At 37.5% G+C, this 10561-nt stretch overlaps 3 protein-coding genes across 8 annotated transcripts; 1 reads left to right on the top strand and 2 right to left on the bottom strand.

The window, feature by feature from the left end:
• Positions 1–139: 139 nt before the first annotated feature.
• On the bottom strand, positions 140–2846 carry LOC117622130 (WAT1-related protein At5g40240-like). Of its 4 annotated transcripts, none has more exons than XM_034352686.1 (8): positions 2603–2846; positions 1943–2207; positions 1752–1814; positions 1528–1641; positions 1176–1416; positions 854–1012; positions 616–767; positions 140–460 (listed from the first exon to the last, which is right to left on the bottom strand). In XM_034352686.1, the coding sequence occupies exons 2-8, from the start codon at positions 2131–2133 to the stop codon at positions 304–306; spliced, it is 1077 nt and encodes a 358-aa protein (XP_034208577.1). In that variant the 5' UTR covers positions 2134–2207; positions 2603–2846; the 3' UTR covers positions 140–303. The 4 variants fall into 4 exon arrangements, with proteins under 4 accessions (XP_034208577.1, XP_034208576.1, XP_034208575.1 ...); XM_034352685.1 differs by having other exon boundaries at positions 2444–2846; XM_034352684.1 differs by having other exon boundaries at positions 1943–2240; positions 2444–2846.
• A 2475-nt stretch (positions 2847–5321) lies between these two features.
• On the bottom strand, positions 5322–8278 carry LOC117623204 (WAT1-related protein At5g40240-like). Of its 3 annotated transcripts, XR_004585093.1 has the most exons (8): positions 7129–8278; positions 6941–7003; positions 6728–6841; positions 6394–6640; positions 6131–6289; positions 5873–6024; positions 5492–5799; positions 5322–5403 (listed from the first exon to the last, which is right to left on the bottom strand). XR_004585093.1 is itself a non-coding variant. In XM_034354092.1 (7 exons), the coding sequence occupies exons 1-7, from the start codon at positions 7317–7319 to the stop codon at positions 5643–5645; spliced, it is 1083 nt and encodes a 360-aa protein (XP_034209983.1). In that variant the 5' UTR covers positions 7320–8278; the 3' UTR covers positions 5388–5642. The 3 variants fall into 3 exon arrangements, 2 of the variants coding, with proteins under 2 accessions (XP_034209983.1, XP_034209984.1); XM_034354092.1 differs by having other exon boundaries at positions 5388–5799; XM_034354093.1 differs by having other exon boundaries at positions 5388–5799; positions 7113–7229.
• A 727-nt stretch (positions 8279–9005) lies between these two features.
• LOC117622009 lies at positions 9006–10557 on the top strand. The gene is made up of 4 exons (XM_034352518.1): positions 9006–9113; positions 9691–10136; positions 10248–10391; positions 10528–10557. Exons 1-4 carry the CDS (start codon positions 9101–9103, stop codon positions 10555–10557), a joined length of 633 nt encoding a protein of 210 aa, XP_034208409.1. The 5' UTR covers positions 9006–9100.
• The last annotated feature ends 4 nt before the right edge of the window (positions 10558–10561 follow it).

Raw genomic sequence — 10561 nt, forward strand, 5'->3', positions numbered from 1 at the left:
TTTAACATTTTTAAGTAATAATACCTAACATAACAAAAAAAGAAGAAGGTAATAATACCTAATTCCATGATAATTATTGAATGCTAATTCCATGGTAATTTGGGAATTTTCATAGGAGATTCTTGGAAGGAATTTTGCGTTTCCGAAAATCGGCTTAAAAGTTAGCCCACTCCATTTTTGAATCCTAATTTCGTGCTTGATGCTAACAAAATCTTGTCTTTACATATAATTAATATGGGCAATTTACATGCACATTCTTATAACTTTCACTTTTGCTGCTTCAGTTTCCAGACATTAGCCTCTTCATACTTGATTGATACTGCTACTTTGCAACAGAGGAGTGGTCTGGGTGGATGGTTCCAATATTTGAGCTCCATTGTCAAGAGCCATCCTCTTTTCTTTGATTTGTGCACATATCACGGTATAAAATCCAAGCGCAATCACAAAAGATCCAATCACACTGCACAATAAATAAATAAATCAATAAACAGGATGCTTGCTTTTCTGTAAACTTGAACTCTATAGGCTCAGTAAATTGGTTTAGATGCATTTTTGCATGCAAAGAGACGCATATTATTTGCATAACCCTCTGGTAGAAGTTTTTCTACCACATACCTGCCAAGATAAAGAGCATCGCCAAGGAAAAGAACCACCATGGCCACTGCAATAGCGATTCCTAAGGGCTTAAACATGGCTACATAGACAGGACCCTTCTTGTGCAAGCACCAGACATGAACACCGATGCGGAAGACACTCACAAAGAATGCCTATGATGAAACGAAGATCATATTAGTTCCTCAATCAATAAACATTTTGTTTAACACATAAAAAGAAGTTTTTTTGTTTTCCTCACCGCGTACACAATAGCAATCATCTCAATGCCAGGCTTCAATTTCCATGCATCTGGGTTCCTTTCCACAATTAAGGAGATAACTGAGCATTGACATGTCAAAAAGAGGGTGTAGAAGAAGACTATGGTCATTTCCTCAGGGTAATCCTTAACAGCGGCTGCCTGAAAGTATAAGTTCATGCCAGTTTCAGAACAATATTTACCAATTTGAAAGTATAACATGTCACAAGAAAATTCCATCTCATAAAAAGAAGTATTAAGTAACAAGACATAGTCAAAATGATACCAAAGTAAGAGGATCAGTTGTTGTGCGACTTTATTTTACCTGCGCGATGTTCCATGTCGAAGATACGAGGCATTGAATTGCAAGTAGAAGTCCTCCAAAGATCCAGTTTGATCGTTGTGAGAGGCGAGGCTGATGATGAGTCAAGCCAGAAGGTGAGGAAGAAGGCTTCAAAAGAGCAGGGCCCTTGTAGAGGGTCACTATCAATGCCCCTAACACTGATACAATGGTGCCCAAGGATTTGGCATGACTGGTTGGTTTTCTCAAATCTAGCTTTTCCATCCTAATAGAATAGAAGTATAAAATTGATGAACTGAAAAAATGGTTTTACTTCTGTGAGGAAAACAAAAAATCAAAAATCTTTTCTCTGTGTAATTAACCTGCACCCCACTACCTGAAAATTATGGCAAGCAAGAAAGTGAATATGGGGGTAAGATTTGCCATTGCTGCTGCAAGAGTAGGTGAGCTGCTTTTGACACCAGCAAAAAACAAAATTTTCCCCGAACTCCTGCAGTTACAATTTTCTCCATCGTTTATATGTTTGCATGAATTGGTTCAATAAGAAATTTAAGATCTGTGTGTGTTGAGAGAGCAATAAGTGTTAAGTGTCCAGGTTACCCTATTAGGCCAAGGAGGAAGAATCTGCAAATGAGTTTGAAACTCAAAGGAGCTCGTTTGTTTCTGCACAAGGGAACAATCAAACTTCAAACGTTACATTGAAATAAACACTCCCCCAATAACAAAATACAAATAAAATCAACAATAGTTAGAGAAAAAAATATTTAAAAGAAAGGATAGATCATAAACACCTTTGGAAGATGAAATAGGGGAGAAGCATGAGGGTACCAAGGGCATTGTAGTAGACAATGAAGACAAAGTGGCTCATCCCTCTTGACATGGCCACTTTGCTTATGGTTGATACTCCAACTTCTGCGCACTCAACCATTACCATGGCAGCAAACGGTACGGCGCTTCGCCATGCACGAAATTCCAATACCATCTCCTACTCTCTCCACGGTCACAGAAATCGGAAAACTCCTTGTCCTTTTTCTCTTTCCTCTAAAGAATAAGTAGCTGAGAGAAACAGAAGTTGGACTGACTTGTTCTCTGTCACTTTAATTTGATCATTAAGATATACACTAGCAAGTCAAACCATCTATATATATAATGAAATTATTACAGAAAGCAATTGCTAAAGTTCCTTTTATATTAGGTAATCCAAGTTCATTAGTTTACATACAACAAATGTGTCATTTTCAAAGACAAACAGAACCAACTAATGCATCAAAAAATAAATGTTGATGACATACATTAACATGGACATATCATGCCTTAACTTGCTCTCTTTTCTCTGCAAAATGGCATGCTTCAGGCATTATTATCATTTTTCTCAACTTCGAAACGGCCAAATGTTAATTTTAAAAAAAGGAAATTAATAAGTAATGATATCAGTGTTTTCAAAGGCATGCCTTCGCGCGCTTCGGAGAGCGCGTCGGCGCTAGGCGGCAGGAAAACGCCCGAGGTGGTCGGCTGTTTAGCGAGTTACACGTTTAGCGCTGGGAAGTCGTAAGAAGGCGTTGCAAGGCGTGGCCAGGCGCAGCGAGGCGGAGCAAGGCGTGCCAGATCTGGAAACTTCTGAACCGGAAGAAATTTGCGACTCTGCAAATTGTCTGTGAGGAAGACGACTCGCTTCGAATTTTTTTTTAGGTTTAATGTAACGAAACGACATCGTTTTGATTGTAGTGTTTTAAAAACAATGTTAAAGTCGGTTCACTTGGAGTGTGTTGAAAAAACAAAAACCCAAGTTTTTATTTATTTATTTTAACTTACCTTTATTGTAATAAACTTAAGGCAAGAAGAATTAATATCTTTCTTGCCTTTTCTAACTTCAGCCGGCTGTAGCTCTCATGTGTTAATATATTAATTTAGAAAAAAAAAAAAAAAGGTATTAATTTTGGTTTTTTTGGTTTAGGTTGAAAGAAAATTAAAATTTATATTTGTCAGATCGTGAAACCCAGAGTGTTCATGCGCATACCCTTCAACTTGGTACTTCATATGCATTCTTCCATACATGCCAGTTGTTTGACGAAACGCCTGACTTGAGTGTGGTATCTGCCACAACAATAATAGGCAGCTTTGCTTAGCAGCACCATCATGAAGAAGCTATTTATCTCTTTTCAAGAATGCTTGTTTCGAATATTAGACCCAACGAATTCACATTCGGCACTGTCATTCACTCGTCAACTGCACTTGAAGACCTAAACATAGGCAAGCAACAACTTCATGCATGTGTAACAAAGATAGGTTTGCATTCGAATGTCTTTGTGGGAAGTGCAATTTTGGATCTTTATGTGCCAAATTGAGCATTACCCAAGATGCTAAGAACCATCACCAAGTGAATGAAATTTTATCAGCATTCGAATTTCTCTGTGCGTTTGGTGTTGTGTGACAGAGTGTATTAGGGTGTACAAGGGGTATTTTTGATAGTTAGATAAGATGTACTTAGTTAATTTTACATTTTGATTTAAATATTAGGGCGTACTTAGCTCATAAGATGTACTCAATTAATTTTAGGGTTCGTTTAGCAGCACTCAAATTTTTATGCATAATGTGTGCCCAATTTGTTTTTTAAAATGTAATAAAATAATATGATATTTGGCATTTCGGGTGGAGTCAAATTTTTTCCAAAATATCAAATTATCACATAAACCATCAAATTCAAATTTAACATTTTCTAGTTACATTGAGAGGAAAGAAACCCCTTGAAGTTTCGAACCTGGGTGTCAAAACAGGGAGAAGGGGGAAACCACCACTGCAGTACCTGCTCGCGACCAAATTTAACATTTTCCATTTCACATCTCTTATTAGATAAATTGCAAGATAATGGCAGAGCAAGCTGCAAGTCTTCAACATCCGCAGTGGCACGCAAACCGATTACAATACGCCATTATTATTTGAACTGCATACATCATCTGTGATCAACTGTACATCACCTATGTATGAAGGAATTTATAGTTTCTTGATATTTCACAACAAATCAATCACATAATTTTTTTTTTTTTTGGTTGCGACAAAATGTCACAACTCTGCTCTTCAAAAGTTTGGTGGTGGTCGTCGCGAGTGGAGGCCTGGTGATGGTGGTCTGTCGTGACCAAGGTCTAAAATATCGATGATATCGGAAATATCGGTAGTCTAAAAATATGGAAATTTCGATGGAAATATCGGGATATTATCGATATCGATAAAATTGAATAAAAACCACGGAAATTGTAAGAAAAACTTGGAAATTTTTATTGAAACTTTGGAGAATGTTTATTTAGTCAATTATCTATGAGTTTATCACAAAAAAATTAGAAGGAAATGCATTGCATGATGGATTTAACTAATTTAAGTTGATTATACAGTAAGCGGGCAAACACTATGAGTGTAAAAAATATGTAATAATTAATGAAAAAAGATTAAATACACCGTAATCATTTATATATAATGATTTACTATAATATTTTACACTTTATACATTGCATGGTAAGATACATGAGTGACTTAGTACCACATAGAGTTCCTACGATGTTCAAATTTTTCACTATCTTCATCATCTCTATGTGTAGAGTAAGTATATTGTGAAGAGTAGTCATCAAATGATAAATCCCCAAAATAGTTTTGCATGTAATTGTTAACATACCACCCATATAAATATAAATATTTTAGCATACTATCACAAAAACATAAGTGATATGGTGTTTAAGGTGTTGGAGGAGTAAAATAGGAGGGGTTCATATCCCCTTTGTGCTTTTTTCTCCCCTTTTTCCCCTTTTTTCCTTTTTTTTTCTAAAAAACTTTTTTTTTTCCTTCACATCGATATTTTCGATATTTTAGCGATATTACACCGATATTTTGACAAAATATTGCTGAAATGTGAGCGAAATTATCGACATCGATATTTTCCAATATTATCGTCGATATTGTCGATATTTATACGATATGTATATGGATATGTTCCGAAATATCCGTGATTCAAAAAAACCGAAATATCCTCGATATTTCCTCGATATTATCGATATTTCAGACTATGGTCGTGACTCGTGAGAGATAGATAGAGAAGGAGCCGACGGCTCAGAGGAGAGGGGAGAGAGGCAGCGTGAAGTTTTCTTTAAAGTCAGGAAAAAAAAAAGGGACCCGATCAGCCCAGGCCGCCTAGCGCGTAGGCCCATTTTTCGAACGCTAAGCATCACGTATGAACACCGACACGAAAGATACTCCCAAATATAGCCTGAACAATCAAGAGCAGTGTATCAATCGTAAACATGAGACACTGAAATAGCAACATTTTCAAGGACGAAGTTTATAGTTCTTCTCACTGCACAGATAATGGCGATCATCTTTCATTGTGAACTCCACAGTGATTCAAGAAAATACAGTTTAATGAGAAGGATATATTTCATTTATAATTATAGCTCCTCCTCCTCTTGCTTATCCGATCCATGAATGAAATATTTGCACGTTTCTTTGTCATATATTTTCTGAGGTTCTGCATTGCAAAAGAGGGGTCTGTTGGGTGGATGATGCCAAGCTGTGGACTTCATTCTTCATCACAATGCTCTTTTCTTTGATTTGTCCCCACATCATAGCATAGAATCCAATTGCAACAATGACAGATCCAATCACACTGCCGTGGACGTAAATATCAATCAAACTGGAATATTTTGAGTTGAATGTAATGACTTGGATATAAATAAAACCTGCCAAGGTGAAGTGCTTCGCCTAGGAAGATGACCACCATGACTGCTGCAATGGCAACTCCCAAGGGCCTGAACATGGCTACAAAGATAGGCCCTTTTTGGTGCAAGCACCAAGTATGAACACCAATCCGAAAGACACTCCCAAATACAGCCTAAAAATATCTATATCAGTACATATCAATTTATAATCACCGTGAACAAAATGGCATCAAAGAGACTGAAATAGCAACATAATCCAAGATTTATAGTTCATCTCACTGAGCAGACAATGGCGATCATCTCGATGTTGGGCCTTAATGTCCAGGAATTTGGATTTCTTTCCACAATCAGTGAAAATATTGTGCATTGGATTGTCACAAAGAAGGTATAGAAGAATACTATGGTCACCTTTGATGGACAGTTGTTAACAATGGATGCCTGACAGACAGAGAGGGAAAAACTCAAGGTCAGGGTTCCCTAGCTATATGGGAGTTTGCTAGTTTGCAAGTGAAATTTCCATCTCTAAATGACTGAAAAGGTACCTGAACAATGTTCCATATTGCAGCCAAAAGGCAAGACAATGCAAGGAAAAGACCTCCAAAGATCCACTTTGTGTGTTGTGTGATGATCAAGTTCTGGTGGGGAGGGAAGTTGGATGGTGATAAAGCCTTGAACTTTAAGATTGCTGAGCCCTTGTAAAGAATTACTACAAATGCCCCAGATACTGATACTATAGTTCCCAACAATTTTGCTTGACTGCTTGATCTCCTTAAGTCTAGTTTTTCCATCCTAGTTCAGAAAAAATTACAAGGAAAATTGCAATTAGGTAGCAATATATATATAATCACTTGTCTAAAGCCTAACATACCTACCTACCTGAAAATGATTGCCAGCACAAATGTGTAAATCGGTATAAGATTTCCCATTGCTGATGCGACTGTTGGGGAGCTGTAGTTGATGCCATTATATGCCAATATCAGACTCGAACTCCTGCAACAGCATTTTTCTTCAGCCAAATGAGATAATTGAGGTGCTGAGATCAAGCATAAACACTAGACAGACACAATTAGCTGCTAATTAATGTTTTACCCAATTAGGCCAAGGAGGAAGAACCCAGAAAGGAGTGAGAGAGTAAGAGAAACCGGCTTCTTTCTGCAGAGTAAATTAAAGAATTTCATTACTTTACATGAAGGTATAAATAATTACTAGATTTACTTAATTAATTGCACAAAGGAAGGATATGAAAGGGTGTGAGAATTACTGTCTATGCCCCTTACTGGTAAATGAAACAAGGAAGGAGGAGGAGGGTGGCAAGGGCATTAGAGTACACAACAAAAACATAAGTGCTCATTCCTCTGGACATTGCTGCTTTGCTTATAGTTGATATGCCCACATCTGCGAACTCCACCATTACCATGGCTGCAAAAGGTAAGCCACCCCACCACATACAACCACCCACCATATCCATGCTTCCCTGCTCTCTCTCTCTCTCTCTCTCTCTCTAGTTAATTTATCTCTAGAAGAAAACTCCAAAAATCCCCACCAACCTGCTTATAGCAAACATCAATTAAATCCAAGGCTTGTGACATTTCAACCATCCCAAGTTCACCCACCATATCCGTGCTTCCCTGCTCTCTCTCCCTCAAACGAGCCCTGAATTTGCAGACCACTCTTAATTACTCACAAACAAGCATAGCATAGGAATATATGACCTAGAGGAAAAAGGTATTTTTTATAAGAAATATTAAAAAATGTTGTCATCCTTTGTCTTTGAGGGCTCGTTTGGTACGCCTCCCTAACTTGGACTGGCTTGGATAAAAAATTATCCAATGTTTGTTGTTATACGGTTCTAGTTTTAAATGAGATTACTAATCAAGGCCCAAAACACCTTCTTAACTGGGCTTACTGAGACCCGTTTGTGAAGGGAGGACAAATAATCCCCTCCTCATCACTCGCGACTTCCTCCCCTCTCCACGCCTTCGTCTTTCTTTGCCATCAGTTCCCACTCCCACCACACACCTCGTCACAGCCATCACCTCCCACCTAAGCACACACCTCGTCACAGCCATGGCCTCCAACCCTCATCCATGTCAGCTGCTCTCTCTCTCTCTCTCTCTCTCTCTAAGTCTGCTACAAAACTCAAATGGAGGAAATAAATCAATTAATTCAAATCGTTTTTCTTTTTATGAAATTGGGGAAGAACCTATAAAACAATAGCTAACCATCAAGCAATTCATCATCAAAGAACCCACCCAGGCAGAAGCCTCCTCAAAGAAGCAAATTCCCAAATTTAGATTGTGGGGTTTGGGCATGTGGCTATTGAAGAGAGAGGAGGGTGAAGAGAGAAATAGTGAAATAGGAAAAATGAGAGAACATAAAATTTTCAATTAAGAAGCAGAGAGACAAATAGATTGAGAAGAAGTGGAGAAGGAGAGAGGAGGGAGAAGAAGAAGATGAAGAAGTCGCAGGTTGGAAGAAGAAGATAAAACAGCAGAGAATGAAAGAAAAAAGTTAAAAAAACAAAACAAATAAATCCACTTGCCTTTTTTTTTTAAATTAAAAAAAAAGTCAAAAAATTTAGTCCTAGTCCAATCACGCACCAAACACAGTACAAGTTTTATCCAATTTATGCCAAGCCAAGCCAATCCAAGACAGTCCCAAACGAGCCTATTGTTTGTTCGCTACAAGAAGCAATTTTGGGGATTCCACAATATAAAATGAAGCAAGCAATTTTGGGGATTCCACAATATAAAATGAAGCAAATTCTTGATTAATTTAAGTTTTGTGAATATACAACAAGAAACATACATACAAATGCAAATTCTTGATTAATTTAACTATCTACTGTAAGAAGGTTTATTGCCCTTAAACCTACTGAAGTGATCTTCTAATCTATAAAGGATTGAAAGACTTATTGTTTATCAGGAACTCAAACCTATCTCGATTAGGTAGCCTTTACCTCAGTGTTTAATAAGGATAATGAAGGCTTAAAAGGTTCCTAGTTCTACAAGGATTGGAATAGATTAGTTCTATCGCGTGAAGGATATCTCTAAGTGTTTCCTGATGGGCAGGACACTTAGAGAGATGCATATATATAGAAGGCTCCCTCCTAGATCCGATACACACAACACAGCTAAATAGAAATTCACCCATCAGAGTTATAGCTATAAGGATCGGATTCTCAGGAGAAGAACTTCTATACCTTGCGCTGCAAATCTGTTCCAGCATCATCCAATCTGCGCCAGCACCATGTCAGACTCAGGTTAGTGTTAAACATGTTATGGCTTTAAAGAACTTACATGTGGTATCAGAGCTTAAGTTATATCATGTTTCTACCTAACAAAACTCGTGCAGGAAATTGAGAAAATAACTGACAGCTTTTAAGTTATAAAGTATGAACATGATAACAGTATAAAGTATGTGCTTTATCATGTTCTTGACGTTTTCTACAGATCATCGCTTACAGTTCTTGTGTAATGATTGAGTGAGCCAAAGCGACTCAACCATTGCATGATCACTGTATTCAAAGTATTATGATCAGAATTTGCACCATGATGCAAAACATGTCGAAAGGCTTTCTGTCCAAAGATGTCAGCGGTTTGATGTGTCTTGTATCATGGTGGATCGACATGGGACATGGATAGATATGGATTAGTGAAAGGTTTTCTTCTATCTAAAGATGTAGAAGATCTTTTGCTCAGGAAATTCATATCTATTCGTTTTCCAGTGTCAATAAGCATGCTTGAATCACTGTCCAAAGATGTGATTAAGTGTGTTTGATTAAAGTTCTGGGGAAAGTTATATATATAAAGTGCTTATCTTGTTTTAAACATGTACAGTCAATCATAACTCCATTCGAACTCTCACTGGCTCAAATTATAAGAAATGGAGAGAAGATGTGGAAATTGCTCTTGGACTTCTGGATTATGAGATGGTTCTTACTGATGAAGCTCTATCAGTACCTGCGAATGATGCATCTGCTGAGACTAAGGCTAAATATGCAAAGTGGATTAAGGCCAACAAAATGGCAATTCTGATCATGAGGAGGTCTATTTCAGAAGAGGTCAGAGGCAGTATTATTGAAACTGAGAGTGCTAAGCTATTCATGGAAGCTATTGCAGAAAACTTCCAAGGCTCCAAGAAAGCTGAAATTGGCACACTCATGAGCCAGCTGACAGATATGAAATACAATGGAGAAGGCTGCATAAGAACTCATATTCTGAACATGGTTGAGATAGGAAACAAGTTGAAGGCTCTAAAAGTCAATGTGGATGAAACCATGATGGTGCACTTTGCCATTAACTCTCTACCTAGTATTTTTAGACAACTGAAAACTACTTATATTGCTCAGAAGGAGATATGGTCAGTTGCTGATTTGATAGGTATATGTGTGCAGGAAGAACAAAGTATAAGAAAGGACAAAGGCAAAGATCAAGTGTGTTTTGTGCAGGATACTAAGTTTAAACAAAAGGAATGGACCAAAAACAAGAACACAGATAAGCAGCAAAAGAAAGATGAGTCTACAAAGGGCACAGGTCCAGTAGGTTTGAAGTGTTTCTTCTGCAAGAAATTTGGACATTTAAAGAGAGATTGCAGAAGATACAAGCGCTGGTTGGACAAACAAAAGGGAAAAGGTAAGCATGAAAATGTCTCTGTGATTTATGAATCTAATACAGTTGAAGTTTTATCTAATTCATGGTGGTTAGACAG

This window comes from Prunus dulcis, chromosome 3, assembly GCF_902201215.1.
Source record: "Prunus dulcis chromosome 3, ALMONDv2, whole genome shotgun sequence".
NCBI lineage: Eukaryota > Viridiplantae > Streptophyta > Magnoliopsida > Rosales > Rosaceae > Prunus > Prunus dulcis.

Bases quoted from the DNA above. Each gene is read 5' to 3' on its own strand.
- LOC117622130 (XM_034352686.1), bottom strand. From the start codon at position 2,133: ATGGTATTGGAATTTCGTGCATGGCGAAGCGCCGTACCGTTTGCTGCC. The intron at 1,013-1,175 runs GTAAAATAAAGT...TTATACTTTCAG, and splicing joins CGACATGGAACATCGCGCAG to GCAGCCGCTGTTAAGGATTA. The intron at 461-615 runs GTATGTGGTAGA...TTTATTGTGCAG, and splicing joins GATGCTCTTTATCTTGGCAG to TGTGATTGGATCTTTTGTGA.
- LOC117623204 (XM_034354092.1), bottom strand. From the start codon at position 7,319: ATGGATATGGTGGGTGGTTGTATGTGGTGGGGTGGCTTACCTTTTGCA. The intron at 7,004-7,128 runs GTAAGGGGCATA...TTTACTCTGCAG, and splicing joins CTTCCTTGTTTCATTTACCA to AAAGAAGCCGGTTTCTCTTA. The intron at 6,641-6,727 runs GTAGGTAGGTAT...TTTCTGAACTAG, and splicing joins GTGCTGGCAATCATTTTCAG to GATGGAAAAACTAGACTTAA.
- LOC117622009 (XM_034352518.1), top strand. The intron at 10,137-10,247 runs GTGCACTTTGCC...ATATGTGTGCAG, and splicing joins ATGTGGATGAAACCATGATG to GAAGAACAAAGTATAAGAAA. The intron at 10,392-10,527 runs GTAGGTTTGAAG...AATCTAATACAG, and splicing joins CTACAAAGGGCACAGGTCCA to TTGAAGTTTTATCTAATTCA.